At 49.8% G+C, this 14,897-nt stretch overlaps 5 protein-coding genes across 5 annotated transcripts; 4 read left to right on the plus strand and 1 right to left on the minus strand.

The window, feature by feature from the left end:
* Positions 1–1,592: 1,592 nt before the first annotated feature.
* ColSpa_09773 (uncharacterized protein) lies at positions 1,593–1,900 on the plus strand (the record flags this gene model as incomplete). Its single annotated transcript, XM_049275985.1, has 2 exons — positions 1,593–1,811; positions 1,880–1,900. 2 exons carry the CDS (start codon positions 1,593–1,595, stop codon positions 1,898–1,900), a joined length of 240 nt encoding a protein of 79 aa, XP_049131942.1.
* Positions 1,901–8,915: 7,015 nt separating this feature from the next.
* ColSpa_09774 (uncharacterized protein) lies at positions 8,916–9,571 on the plus strand (the record flags this gene model as incomplete). Its single annotated transcript, XM_049275986.1, has 2 exons — positions 8,916–9,470; positions 9,524–9,571. 2 exons carry the CDS (start codon positions 8,916–8,918, stop codon positions 9,569–9,571), a joined length of 603 nt encoding a protein of 200 aa, XP_049131943.1.
* Positions 9,572–10,385: 814 nt separating this feature from the next.
* On the minus strand, positions 10,386–10,904 carry ColSpa_09775 (uncharacterized protein; the record flags this gene model as incomplete). Its single annotated transcript, XM_049275987.1, has 1 exon — positions 10,386–10,904. The coding sequence occupies one exon, from the start codon at positions 10,902–10,904 to the stop codon at positions 10,386–10,388; it is 519 nt and encodes a 172-aa protein (XP_049131944.1).
* A 773-nt stretch (positions 10,905–11,677) lies between these two features.
* Positions 11,678–11,941, plus strand: ColSpa_09776 (uncharacterized protein; the record flags this gene model as incomplete). Its single annotated transcript, XM_049275988.1, has 1 exon — positions 11,678–11,941. The coding sequence occupies one exon, from the start codon at positions 11,678–11,680 to the stop codon at positions 11,939–11,941; it is 264 nt and encodes an 87-aa protein (XP_049131945.1).
* A 696-nt stretch (positions 11,942–12,637) lies between these two features.
* ColSpa_09777 (uncharacterized protein) lies at positions 12,638–14,787 on the plus strand (the record flags this gene model as incomplete). The annotated part of the gene is made up of 2 exons (XM_049275989.1): positions 12,638–12,648; positions 12,786–14,787. 2 exons carry the CDS (start codon positions 12,638–12,640, stop codon positions 14,785–14,787), a joined length of 2,013 nt encoding a protein of 670 aa, XP_049131946.1.
* Positions 14,788–14,897: the final 110 nt, after the last annotated feature.

The raw sequence follows: 14,897 nt of genomic DNA on the forward strand, positions 1-14,897 counted from the left end.
TAGAAACTACCTCTGGCGGCATTCATGTGGTTATACTGCAAATACCTGATACGGGACGGGAGTGCATTTCCTATGCGCCTTGTCTCGACTATCAACCGGGAAGTAGCCAGCACATCGTACAGTTTCGTAGAGCGGGCGGATATACTTTATGCCTTGCAAGCACCTACCAAGTTGAGGTTGCACCAAAGAGCAACCTGGAGTATCGCAAGCATCTGCTACCCTGCAACTCCTGATTCAGACACATCCCGATTCAAGTACGTCATATGAATTTGTCGCGAACAGGTGCAACCAAGTTGTCCTTGTCTGTGACAGCTTGACTGGGGGTTGAAGTCTTCGAATATCGACACAAGGATTGACAAGTGCATTCGTGTAAGAAAGGGTTCATGAGGCATGCCCGAAAGTATGCACACCATGGTGTATCCGTTAGCCTCATTTTCATCTAACGAGACTCCGTGTTCTCGTGTACCAGCCCTTTCCATTCCCGGCGCTCGGGGGCCGCGCTTTCTCTTTTTTGCAGGTCAGGGAGGCAGTGAGCTGTGATGGACATTGGTCGGAACACAATGTCCGCTGTCGTTCCTGGGCGATGGCCGCAGTTTCGTTTCTCTTCATTATCCACTGGTGCTTGGGCTCGATGGACTGTTTGTTCGATTGAGACGGCCAAACCGAATGCCGTCGTCTGAATTCCTATGGGACATCTCGCGTCCCAAACGGCGGTGGTCCGTATCGGAGGATGCCGGCACAAAGTTGGGAAGTTCAGTCCGACTACGGTCGCGAAAAAGAGTTCTGTTCCTTGGCGCGTTTTCCCTAGGAACAAAACACGCTAGATCCCTATGATCTGTTTCGACAACACCCTCAAACGTGCCAGGAACTGCTGTTTTGGTCTGGGGATGGACCCTGACAAGAGGTTGATCAGAAAACTCGGGATTTGCGGCAATTGATGGATAACCCCCGTACTCGAAAGGGCCTGTGAGGTCGCGGTAGTGATTTGCCGATTGGCTCCCGCGATTTCACTCCACAAACCGGGATCTCAGCCAGAGACTGCGACATGGCCATGGGGCGGACCTTATCCAATACTCAATTTCAACGGCGCTGATTCATCATAATAGCATTGAGTATACCACGCCCTTTGAATTATTTGTAGCTGAACCAATAGACAGACTTCGTTTATTCGAGAAGCCATTTGGGGTCTACTACTGTCCTATTTCCCCGTACAATCACTTGTCACCGCTTTGATGGAATAGGGAAATGTGAATGGAAAGGCTGCCAATGGCACGGACGTAGCCTACAAAGGCTGGTGCTAAGCTTTTCTAAGCTTTCTTCGGCCCAGACACAAGCGCAAACCTTCTTGGCAGCCTCACTCCAAGCATCCATACAAGCTTGTGTAGGCAGTCAAAGAATTTAGGGTTGCGAATCTGTGTCATCCGATCAGATCTGAACTTAGACGCAGGATGCATGAGTCCGCAGCATTAATTTGATCACATAAAGCTTTTGAGGGTGGCTTCTCTTCATCCGAGTCCTGTCAGATTGTATTCTTTTCTCACACGCATGATACCTTCACCCGGATCGTCAACATCTCGTCGGTCACCATCGCGATGATGGGCGACTCTGAGGCCGCAGCCGCCGTCGCGGCCGGTCGCGTACCACCAGAAATCAGTCTTGCATACTTGGAAGAGGACAGAGACACACCGTCTATGAACGCGTCAATCTTCATGTTTGCACTCACACTGGTGATCGTGAACGGCCGAGCAATCTCACGATTATACCTTCGTAAAGTCTTTGGGATAGACGACATTCTTGCTGTGATATCGATGGTAAGTGTAGTCGCTTTGCGCGGATCAAAGAGTCAGTCTGACATCATCACTGCAGGCAATGCTCATAGCCTTCGTCCCTCTATGTATAATATTGATTAACATCGGTTCCGGTCGACATTTTGAATTTATTCAATTTGTCATGACGCAAGAAATCCTAGAGCAAACCGAAATTCTCGACTTCAGCGCACATCTAATCTATACAAGTGCACTTCTGTTCTGCCGCTACTCGGGGTTGGCGTTCTACTACCGCGTATGCGGTGTTCACAGTCGATTCCTGCTGGCAATCAAGGGTGCTGCCCTCTTTTTGCTTGCAGGATATATCACGCAAATGTTACTCATCATCTTCCACTGTCTGCCAGTGACGGCAATCTGGCCCTATGAGTGGCAATCGCAGTTCAACGAGTTCAAGTGCCTGCCATGGGGCTTTGTTTACGGAATCAATTCGGCTGTCTCACTTCTCTGCGACTTTGTTCTGTTCGGAATACCTATCGCAATGCTGCGAATGTTGGACATGACTCGAAAGCGAAAGATTCAACTTGCCTGTATCCTATTACCAGGTATTTTGTGAGTCAGATCTACAAGCCCGTTCTGATTTATCATGTCACTAACCCCTATAGTGTTGTTGCAATCTCAGTCGCTCGTCTTATACTCGTCATCAACGGACAATGGCAACCGGACCAGTCATGGATTTACAGCCCGCTGCTCGCAACCGAGGTATCAGAAATTGGCGCAACTCTCATTGCGCTTTCTATTCCGGGATTCAGACCCTTGGCGGAAGAGGTCTTCAAAAAGATACTCTCAGTGCTCGCCAGGTGGTTCCCCCGGCTCTTCAACAGACGAGGGCGAGCTACTGTTCACTCGGACTTATGGTACGAGACACCGCCATGGCAGTCTACCCCTACACCAATGAAAACAGACTTCAAAACAAAAGACATTGAAAGGGGCTTCGGTCTGGAGTTGAGAGAACTCCCTAGTCCCGATAAAGCATTCGCTAGCCCCACGGACAAGAGCAGAGACAAGCCAAGGCCGGAAAGTACAAACCTCTGGATGTTTGACAATGACAAAGCAATCCCTAGTCCTACGGACAAGAAAAAAGAAAAGCCAAGACCAGAAAGTACCAATCTCTGGATGTTTGACAATGACAAAGCACTCGCTAGTCCTGTGGACAAGAGCAGAGAAAAGCCGAGACCGGAAAGTACAAACCTCTGGATGTTCGACAAAGCACATGATAGGTCATGAATTTGGTCTCTTACATATCATTTTCTTCAATCGACCTCGGCCATACTCAAGCAAAGCAAAGGATCGGAGAAAAGGGTCGAGGAATGTTTCAAAAACAACACACGAATACGGATTATCACCCGGAAAGGAATATAACTTCTCAGAGTGCAAGTATATATACCAGCACCATGTAAACGATGAGTTATGAAAAAAGTACTATTATCCTAAATCGAGTCTTGAAGGCTGTGCAAACCTTAACTTACCAAAGACATTGTGATTAATGAACCGCGTGAGTTTTGAAGGGCTAGATTTGTAGACGATGGCGTATTGCAAAGTCAATGACTGGACAAGTCTGGAAAATTATACGAGCCTGTCGAGGTCCTGCGAACCAGTCTAGTCATTTGGTCTGCCGACAGTAAGCTGGGCAAATTAACAAAGATACTTTCGATAGCCCGGGCCTGAAGCCATCAACGTCAATCGGCAACGCTGAAAGTCGTAAGAGACGAGCAGAGTTCATTATGTTCGCGTTTCGTTACGAGAGTGCTCCGTTCGCGGCTTTTCGGTTCTGATAGGATAGATGTTCCGCTGCTGTCGCGAAATCAGTTTAGTGTTTCTGGTTCCGAAGAGAAGCATGTGGTAGGGCTGGAAGAATTATGGAGAACCGATACCGAACCACAATATTGACTTACGGGCCCTTTGAAAAAGCTTATCCGAACGGGTTTGCCCGACAACTCCTGCGGGGCGTGGGAGACAGAGAAGGCAGGGTTGTGGGTGGACCCCCGTTTGCTCGTTGGCTTGTCGCTGTGGGCATCTCCTGCACGGCTATTCACTCACCCACCTATTTGATTCATCCAACGGCGCATACATGTGAGGGCGCAGTCCATGAGACGTTGGCGGCGGCGGCGGCTGGTGTAGCCAGGATCCCATCATACTGACCATATCATAAGTGCGTTGCAGGTGCGAGTGTCTCAATTTGCCAGAAGCACCATTGCTGACACGAATACTGCAGGTACAGGATGAAGCTCAGACGACGGTTGGAGGTCCATATTAATGCGAGATTATGCTACTATCAACGTGATCAATTCTGATCCCTTTGGGAGGAACGCCTGTTGCGGAGAGGACTTCTTCCCAAATGGGCGCGATTCGCCCGATCAGAGATCTACAGTCGGGCCTTTAGACACTATTCAGTCCGCCTGACCTGGTAACTATAGAGGACAGAGTGACTCGAAGGACGACTTTTTACGCCAGACCAACACCTCTGTACAAGTGTGCTCGGCCAGGAAATCTGCCCTTTCGAACTGGAGCACAAGTCAAATTTTTCAGAGAGGTTCTTTGATCGTCGCCCTGTCTTACCTCTGAGAGCATATCATCCTTGAATTTTAATCCCTTTCTCGACTAGTCTAGAAGCCAAGATGTGAAGAAAATTATTTCTCCTGTTTCATGTTTCAGCTTCGTCTCTTGGGACGAAATGGATGATCCCCGCATCAAATCGAACGAAAGAGATTTACCCTACTTACAGCTCAGGCGCCCTCCACTCAGAAACGTGTGATCTCTGGAATCTCAAAAGGGGTGTGAATCGTGGCACTTCTACACTCTCTTTGTAAGGGCTGCGTCGGCCCGTCTTTCTCACCAGATGACTTTTCCTCTTCTCCTCCCACATTTGGAAGTCTTCGGACTGAAATTACACCCACTCTCACGGGTCTTAGAACTCGAGTTTGAACGGCAAACTCAAACCTTAGATGGCCGTTTCTCAGCGCTAAGCCAGCTGTAAGACCGTTACGACTCATCCGTATTTCCCGCGACGGAGTATCTCCGGCTGAAGGGATTGGCGAGCCCCTCATCACGCGCTGCCGCAGACGCGAGGAATCCCTGAGCGTCTTTGCTTTCGTGGGGAAGGTCTCAATGACAATTGTTTCGTTTCGTTTCGTTTCGCGACACATGAGAAAGGCCACGCCGTGTGCCGAGCGGGGACGGAGTCTATATCTCGTCTCTGGCCGCGCGGGATACTTTCACCCAAGAGTACCTTCAATGCGGCCTACGTCATTTCGGATAGTGGGGGGCGTGATCCCGATCGCAGCAAGGGCTGACTTTCCAGCTCGGACATTTGATCGCAGCCGAGAAACAGCATGTCTTTGACATAAAAACCCTCATTGCCCCCCACCAACAGATGCCACAGACGGCTTGGCAAATGAAATTCTCATATGAGATGCCGGGAAATTGCTCAAGCGTTAGTCCGTGTATTAGTGATCTCAATTATACCTGACGGCACGTTGCCGATACCGATTTGCGGTTCTAATCATACCGACTTTTAGTGGACTACAGCACAAGACGTGCAGAACAGCGGCCAACAGGTAAATTCACCTCCGTTTTTTGTCTAGTCAACATTTCGTGTTTCAGGTTGGTTTGCGGCAAAGCGGACACTTCGATGCTCTCTTGTGCTGTAGGTCACTCGCAGCCAATCAGATAATGCCATTGTGATTTGCCCCATCGACTTCTATTAGAGGATTGAAAATGATAACAACCTATAATCGAGTGGTACTGTGAGCTGATGACCCCGTGCTACCATAATGCAGTGTAGTGTCAAACACTCCTTCAGGGTAAAGACAAAACAGAAGGCAGAGGCGCAGCATTCCTCCCCAACCAACGGTTGGATGGCTCAGGTACAGGTTTGTTTTGAAGAACAATGATATGTCGAACCTGGGGCTATGATCATTTGGCTTATTTCTCCCTATGATACCGTGTCAAATTCAAGCCCAAAATGAGATGCAAATTTTGTAAATGCAAAAAGTATATTGAGATGTTAACCTTCCTCATAATCGGCCGCCACGTTGAAATGGAGTAGGAATTGCGTAGTGATCATCACTTGGTCTATCCCTATCCACAAGTCAATGACACTAAAGGCATACACCAACGGAAGTTCTTCTGCGTTTATCTTGGAGTAGGAGAGTTCCAGCAGTGTCCTCTGAATGGTCACTACCAAGCGTGGCTTTGATACTTGCAGAGGCCTTCGACGGACCCCCATTACGCGTCGCACGAGGTCCGAGTGATCCAAAAGTCGGCTCCGAGACATTGAGTATGATGATTGGTCCATTCATGGCATTGTACCGGCGACAGCTCCACCAATTATGACAAGGCCAGCAACTTCAGACGGCTCAACCTCTAGCGGTAGGGCGTTCTGAGTGGAAACCGTGAAAAACACTAAAGGTGCTCATGGGGGATCATTGTTCCAAAAGCGATGGAGTGCCTTTCCAGCGAAGTATTGCGAGGACAGCCTAAGTATTACTGAGCATATGACCATCAAAGTGAAGTGAGTGTCCAGAGTCTTAGGGTTATGATCCAGTTCATATAAATGGAAAATACTCGTGAAGAAAGCATCTGTCGGTGAAAATTAATTAAGGAAAATGGAGGCCATGTGTTTCTTAAAGAAAAATTGATGATAGCAAGAAGTGAGATTCCTAGATTCCTTAGTGCTGTGATGTGGGACGTAACCTGGCTCTTTCGTCTTTCAGTCCTCCTCAGTCGATTGGGACTACGTTGCCTAATTACAGTGACTCGTGGGACGTATTGCCCACGAGTAACAGAGATCTTATGCACATGCAGCAAAGAACATACAAGTCATTTTTATGTTGATATGGCTTATGAAAAGAAGTAGTACCAACACACTTCCAACGAGAGACTATACGTTTGCTTTTTGTTAATCAGAACTTTGACTGGACATTGGCACCGGGATTGTAGCTGGAATCTAAAGACCTCATTTCCTGGAAGTAACTTGTTCTTCCTCTTCCGGGTCTGGAACAATTGCGTATATGGAGGTGGAAGCCGTGCTTATATATCAAGCCATTGAAAATCAGATGGGGAACAGCTTACGTCAATAAATGTTAATACTCGCCGACATCCATCTTGAATTCAAAGCCAGTCAACCCAGGCTATGCGGATCTCAAATCATCTGCTAAAATATTACCACCTCTTGCACCAGAGATATGAGGGGCATTGCTCTTGCGTCTTTCACTTGTTCCTGATCTCGAGTCGACCGAGAACGCCGAATTTCGACTTAACACGTTGAAAGTCTCAGCTGCCATATTCTCCTAATTACTACAACTTATCGAACAAATTGAGTGATGCAAGTTTCACAGTGTCTCCCCTGAATTATCCTGAAGATCTCTAACCTCTCTGGTGTATTACCACCCATGTCATCGCCTATATTAACAGGATATTAGATGGCCGGGATCTGCTCGGGTATAATCAAACGCACACTACCTTAAAAAGCAGCCTCGGGACCCTGTTTGCCTGCAGCTGCATGATCACGAGAGTGGTCTTTGAACCATATGGATCCAGGTTAAAGGGATCTAAAACAGGGAGAAGTCTACCACACCCTTACGCAACTATTTTGACAGTATTCATCTAATGTTGGTGCTAATGTGTTCTCTGGTGACACCATTTAGAATGGCAGCAAGAAGGATGGAAAAGGGGGTTTGACTGCATGAAAGGCCCGCAGCTTATTCGTTGCCCGTTTTCTTTCAAAAGAGGGAGAATATTTCAGGTGGGATGCTGTACATTTCATCTCGCATCCGCATCGCAGTACTAGGATGATGAAAAGAACCCACTTCTGCCACGAGGTGGGTCAACCAATCGGCAAAACACCTGGTGCAAACCAACAAAACACCTCTGCTGAATTGAGAGAATTTCTCAGCCATGGATTATTTTCAATTGCAAGTGAAAGTGTCCCAGTCAAGCGGCTGGCGATACTGTGTTGTTAGATCAAAGGTAGTGAGTGGAGCGTCGCACCTGTTAGGGTTGTGCTCCGACGCCACGATTGTTACGATCGGTCCAATCATTTGCCGCGAACACTCCCAAAAGAGTATGCTAGCGAAGTCATCCCACAGATCCGCATGGAAACTCTACCTAGCCCCATTTAATAATATGTAGCGTAAGAGTCTTCACCCCTCAAAAAAATGTTGCACATGGCCTCTTTCCCAAAGACCGAGTGTTGTATGATGTTAGTTGAGGGAGTTTTCCTTCTCTGGGCGGGGATGCGAATTAGCATCCAAAGCCGCCAGTTGGAACTGATAATTTCGCTGGGTGGTGTCCGATCTGGGGATTCTAGCCCTTTCGAATCCAAACCGGTCGTATCACTTGTTCTTGTGAAGTGAAACCGGATTCTTATTTGGTCAGGGCTGTGCTTTCCTTTATTTTTAAGTCTGTCTTGATCGATACCAATAGGTGGCACCATCAAAACTGAAGGTCCATTCGTTCGTTGGCCTGCGAATATTCCACGGTTAATCAGCGTTGCCGCTGACCGAAACTGCATTATTAGTCGTTGGGTTACTATTGCATCCGGGTGCACATTCGTCTTGATCTTTCTCGAAGAGCGATTTCCATATCGTACCTTCCCCTAGTCTGCGCCTTTCATGTTCGCTCCTTCCGTCTATTTGGCGATAGAAGGTGAAACCACCTCCTTCTACCCTACCCTTCCTGCTATCCTCTTTGAAATCCTCTCCCTTCTTCCATCCAAACCTTCTTGACAGAAGTCTTACAACTCAAGTCTGGGCCTCAAAGGACCTTTCATCTCGAAAATCCAAGCTCCTCCCCATCTTTCTTCTCTTCGAACTCTCTTCTAATCTCACCTTTCCAACCATCACCAACGCACCTCTTTGTCTACGCGTCGGCTTCAACTTCGCGATCCAAATTCTCTGGGCCTATTTGTGCTTCAGACTTTCCATCCGAGATCAGTAATCCGAACCTCTCAAGGTCCACACAAGCTATCTGATCATCAGCCTCAGCAAGTCGACGTTCCTTCTTTGCCCAGTTTTATCCTTCGCTAACCTTTTCCTTGGCCGCAGGTCAGGTGACATTAGTCTTTCTGCTCTCTGTTCCAGGTCAACGACAATGCCCCTTCCTCCCGCTCCCTGCGTAAAACGCTCTGGTCGTTCTGCGGCGCGACCCGGCCTGAAAGAAGCGCAGCGAGCGTCCTATCTCATGCAGTTCCACGTCATTGAACTGGAGACGTTCCTCAAGGATCAGACTAACATTTCGAAGACCACCCACAAAAGCCTCAGTTTCCACGAATCTATGATTGTCCGACTCCAGGGCCTTGTGGAGAAGCCGGACATCACCAAGGACGACATTGCTGAACTTATTGAGGCCCACCGGGCTGAAGTGTCGAAGGGAAAGAAGGACCTTGATGCAGCTTCCTCCAATGAGAATCGCGCGATGGCGCAAATATCTATGCATACCACCAACCACCCCAATGTTTGCACCCAAATCAGTGCTGGCGCGGCCTTCCGCAGTGTGGTTGATGATCTGGATGTCGTTGTGCATGCTCTTGAGGAGTCCTTGCCACCTAACAGTGTTCATGCCAGAGATAACATACGATTGCGCCTCGTTCTCGCATCTAAAGAGGCAGAAATCACCCGCCTGGGAAGAGAGATTAAGGACTTGAAAGTGTGTTTATATGTAATCGGTCACCTGTTATGGACACCAGCTGACCTAAACAGGGCAAGAAGGAAGAGACCGAAGGCCGTCTGATTAACCTGCTTGACTAGCCTTAATAAAGTCTGAGGTGTTGAGGCTCCTACTCAACCCCGATCCATCCAGAAGGTTCCCTGGAATACCATTCCATCTTTATCTGCATGTCGCGGTGCCGAGGACTTGGGATAAGAATTGGGACCAATGTATTACGCTATTATTTGGGCAGTTCGGAAATGGGAAAACTCAACGAAGTCAGTCCAGTGCTAACAAACCAGTTCGATTGTTTGTTTTGTGCATAAATCTTCTGTTCAAACCTAGTGACGTCGATGTTTATCAAAAATAATGCGGCTGGAGTTAGTAGACTCTTTTCCATAATCGTTTGCAGCCGGATCATCGGTTCTCTTCGCTTGATATGCTACGAATCTACTACCACCTATCTAGCCGAGAAAACATGGCAACAGACCATCGGTCTCCTGTCATGATCTACGCGCATGATCTCTCTGATAATCAATACGCTCGAACAACAATCTCATTCATGTCGCGCACAGCTGTAGTATCATTGGACCGAGTCTCCGTCACCAGACTGGAGGTTGGCCGTGAACAGAACCGAGAGGACCCCAGGTACCTGACGGCCCACGTAATCAAATTGCAGCCTATTGCCCTGTCTCATTAGTTACGCATCAGGCCTTTACGTTGTTCACAATCTGTCGCAGTCAAGTCTTTGTCAATGAGAACATTTCGGGTAGCTTGAGGAGTAAAACTTTTATCGTGCACAGGTATCATATAATTAATCTTTGGAACTCAACACAAGCGCAGCTCGAGGGAAGCATTGCACCTGAAGTGAGAGACACTGCCTTCCTCCGTCGCTGATCCTTGTGGGCAACCACCTTACATCGCCGCCATGACACCGGCAGCTACTCCCGCCGCGACACCAGCAATCGCCATTCCAGTGCACTTGGGCGCACCGCCCTTGGAAGTCTGGGTCGCCACAGTATCCTGCCAAGCCTTCTGCCAGTCAGAAATGTAGGACGAAACCCATTTGTCGTCCTTGTCCGGCACGTTATCCTTCCACCATTGCGCCTCCTGCTGGTCGCTCAGGCTATAACCCTCAACAGCCATGGACGCGACGACGTCTGGGGCGTTGGTGGCCTTTGCAGCGGCTGACCACATGTGCGAGTAGACTGTCGTCCACTCATTGTCGCTGTAATACTTCCGGTCAACGCTGTAGAGGGCGCTGGCGAGGGAGGTGGCGACGGCGCCGGTGACGGTGCTCGGAAGGGACTTGACGTTGTTGGAAAGGTATTCATCGGCCGCGGTTGAGGAGGGGAGAGGCGTGCCAAAGTAGTTCTCGCCAAGAACAGCGGGCGCGATAGCTGCGGCGAGGGAAATTATCTTGAGGAGATGCATTGTTATACTAAACAAAGCCCTAAACAGTTTGATAGATAGATGGTGGTTCTTCGGAATACGGGGCGGCTTTCTATTAAAGATAGTGGGTTGCTGGTACGCGAACAAGGGCATAAAGCCACCGAACGAGACGGGAAAGTGGTCGTTTAAATACTCACAAAAACTGGAGGCACAAGGTCCCAGAGATGACTTCACCCGCCACACAGTTACCAATTTTCCAATTTCCTCTGAATCCGTTGGCGGACCATCGTCTGCTGTGCCGCGATGCCTTGCGGCACAGCAAAATTGGCGCTGGTTGCCTAAACGACACCCGCCCGTAGGAGTCACCAATCCCAAAAAGGGACGAACAGATCCGTATTGAGGTGAAAATGTAACACTGCCAGCAGTTGTGCAGCGGCGAGCTTATGAAAATAGAGCGGCGTGCAATGTAGCCGGGCGTAGCCCGTGCCGGAGCTGTACCCCACTTCGGACTTTTTCAGAACTCGGCGCGTGGCCGAGTGGGGCCTGAGAGACCGTATTGGAGCAGTTTGTTTTCTCCGAGGTCTTGCCGGAGCCTTCCAGTTCCTAGGCATCACATATGCCGAGTCGAAATTCGGCAATGACTTGGCTCTATCAATTACCAGAAAGAGTGAACAGGAAATGGACCCAATCGTCTCATGGACCCTTGCGCTGAAGAAGAGCCGCCGGAGAAACTGAGGGTGTTGCTTCGTGACGACCAGGGGTTGCGGTAAAGCAAGACGAGTTTCCATCGAGATGGACGCTGGACTCAGGTCTCCATGGACGAATGGCTACCTGCCATGGTCAACGTTGAAAACTGGGATGAGAGCGCGATGGCGATAACGATTGGCTTGCTATGGAATAGCGCCGATCCGACAGTAGTTGAAGACAAAGAGGGAAAGCGCCCATACAAGTATGCGAAGGCAAACGGTTGGCTCGATGCTGAATCCCCTCTTGCCCAGACAGCCGTCAATCTTCTTGAAGCCGACTGCCACTACTGCAGAAGAGGAGACTATTATTTCAAGGAGATTCTGTTGGCTTGATATGGGAGATATGCACTGTTTTACATGGAGGCCAAGTTGTTCATTGAGGATACTGGAAGTGTGGAGGCGGCGAACCTTCCGAACGGGAACTTGATTACAGCCTCTGCTTAGTTAAAAGCACGGTGCAAGATTCCACGTTGTACGATCGATGTGTAATACATAAGGGTACCGCAAACTCTTACTTCGAAATTGCTTTGAAATTTATATTACTTCCTTGTGATAACGACAGTGGCCAGGACATCGACACCACCACCAGGGCCGCACGGCGCTGTCATCCCTGCAATGGCGAAAGGGGACAAGTCCACCGAAAAGTTAGCGGCGCACCCGCACACCCGATTAGGAAAGGCGTTGCTCGTATGGCTTATCTGCCCAATCTGGTGTTTTTCTTGCGCAAGGTGGGGCCAATCAATGCTCCAACAGTGCCTTCTCGGCACCGAACATCTCTCAATCGCGTCACTGTCATCCTCGACGATCCGCTATGGCTTGTCTGCTTCCTTCAAATTTGTGCTCCAGAGCTGATAGAGACATTCCGACTGTGCTTGAGAAATTTAGCCAGCCGTTGAAGGTTTCCCATGGCGAATTTGCTGGGCATGCATGACAGCGACTTGGCAAACCTTATTTCCCCTACACCAGCATCTCGATGGAAATCCAGTCCTCCCGGGCGAAAAAGACCGACATCGTTCGCAAGCGGACAGGATGTCAGAACTGTAAGAGCAAGCGTAGAAAGGTCGGCTCCCGAAATTTACATCACCTACCCTGCTAGTCTATGCTCGCTAACTATTGAATAGTGCGATGAGACGCGCCCCCAATGTATCGCCTGCGTTCGGAGAGGGATCCAATGCAGCGGATATCAGCGCCCAGTCACCTTCAAAGACGTCACTTCTCAGGCGGCCGAGTCTTCGAAGCGCTTCGAGGAGGCAAGGTGGAGGGCTCTCAATCTCGAGGATGATCAACGGAAACGACGGCGTACGGAGCCACTTCAGAAAACTTCCTCCACCTCCCAGGGTCTCTCCGGCGATGTGACGGACCTACCGGAGAGCATTAATGCTGCAACGGGGCAAACACTAGCTCCTATACCCCCTTGTTACTCCGACCATACCGGAACATCGCTTGGCGGCTCTTTCACCTTGCCGTGGGCCCTGTTCGACAACTTCGACACGACTTACGGTTTTGCCTCCAATGCCCTTCTTCCGGAAGACCAATCCCATGGCAGAGCAGTCATTTCGGAAGAGGACCCACTTGACCAGGACCACACGACAGCCGCCAAACCAATCAATAACTCCCTTGCCGTATCAAGGGGAGGACGGGGTGATCCACCGCCGGCATTTACAGAACCCTCGAGCCCTGCTTTGACACCAACACCTTGGGACGAGTTCATCGTTTCCGAAAGGTCGTCATCTGGTTCAACAGGATCCCCGCCGTCGCCCTTGGGCGAGCCAACAACCGACTGCCAACTTTCCCTGCCTCTAGAGGAGGTGCTGATTCAACACTTCGACCAGAACGTCATTCCTTCCATACCCGTGGCTCTCGCCTTCCCGAGCCTCTTCCGCCAAAGTAGCTTTTTTCGATTTGCCGTGCTAGCACTTGCCGCCAGCAACTTGAAGTTGACGCGCCCCCTTCCACTAGACTCGAAGATCCTTCGAGAAGCTTGTCATGACAAGAGCGTGTGGCTTTACTATGACACAGCGGTCAAGGGCCTGCAAGATCAATTGCAGCATGTGGAAACCCACCACGGAGAGGAGTTGGCGGGTGCGGCATTGCTTCTTGCGTATCACGAAATCGAGGCAGGGACGGCTTTGGGTATCCGAAACCACGCTACCGGCCTTGACGCCATCGCCTTAAAGTTGGACTTTGCCGCTTCCTCGGTACCCGATCTCTTCAAGGCCTGGCGCATGCTTCGATACGACGTGCGATTCATGATGACACCAACAAGGAGGACTTACAACGCTGTAGACAGCTTTGATATCTCCAGTCTACTCGACCCCCAGCTTGCCATCCGAGATATCCTGTTGAGACTCTGGGGTCTGCACGCCAGGTTTGCGATGGAGGCTACATTCGCCCAAGACACCACCATCGACGGCGCCAGTGCATCCGAAAAGGCCGCATCGTGGCTGTTGTCGGTGCTCGGCCGGAAATGCGATCACCGTAATTTCCATCTTCGTGACTTCCACAGAGAAAACCTCACGTCGGGCTTCATCCTCCAACAGTGCGATGTCTTCACCCGCCGTCTGGACAACTGGCACAAGGCGTTGTGCGACCACGACATGCCCATCGTCAAGCTGGGCAACGATTCGGACATAGTCAGCGGTCCTACCTTCGAAAGCTTTGTCACGTACAGATTCGCGAATGATGGCAAGGCCTTGGAGTATGCCATGTACCTTGTCTGCCGCATGGCATGCAGCTATCTTCGCTCCTTGTTCGACTCCTCTATCGCATCATCGGCGACCGACGCTTTGGGCAAGGTGCTTCTCGGAATTGTCTGTGGTATGAACATTCAGCAGAGACAACAGTTTACAGTTTTTCGGGTCGACGTTGTGCTTAGGATGGCTGCAAGCATGTCCGAGGGAACCAACTTCATAACAACGATCCTCGACTGTCTTCTGCCCAAGCTCATGGCGTTGGGCCTCACTGGGCCCGATATTGTTGCTTGGGTTCATCTCAAGTCGTCCCTAGAGCTTGAGCTAAGGGAGAGAAGGAAGGGACGGGTCATCAGAATGACCATCGATGGGATCGAAGAGGACTGCGAGATGTGGCAGATAGTGAGCGGACATCCGATTGCCGCCTTTGGCGACTACAATGGGAAGGGATACTTCAGGGACTGTTATGCCATCGAGTGCCTGGGATAAGGCTGCTCTAGGCGAGACACAGAGGCTTCTAGCACTCGTCATTATTAATCTGTCATAATCTGTCACTACTCAAGGACCTTACAGCACGTCTCGATGTTCAAGCCTGGACC

The sequence above is a fragment of the Colletotrichum spaethianum genome, assembly GCF_022836535.1.
Source record: "Colletotrichum spaethianum MAFF 239500 DNA, contig30, whole genome shotgun sequence".
Taxonomy (NCBI): Eukaryota; Fungi; Ascomycota; class Sordariomycetes; order Glomerellales; family Glomerellaceae; genus Colletotrichum; species Colletotrichum spaethianum.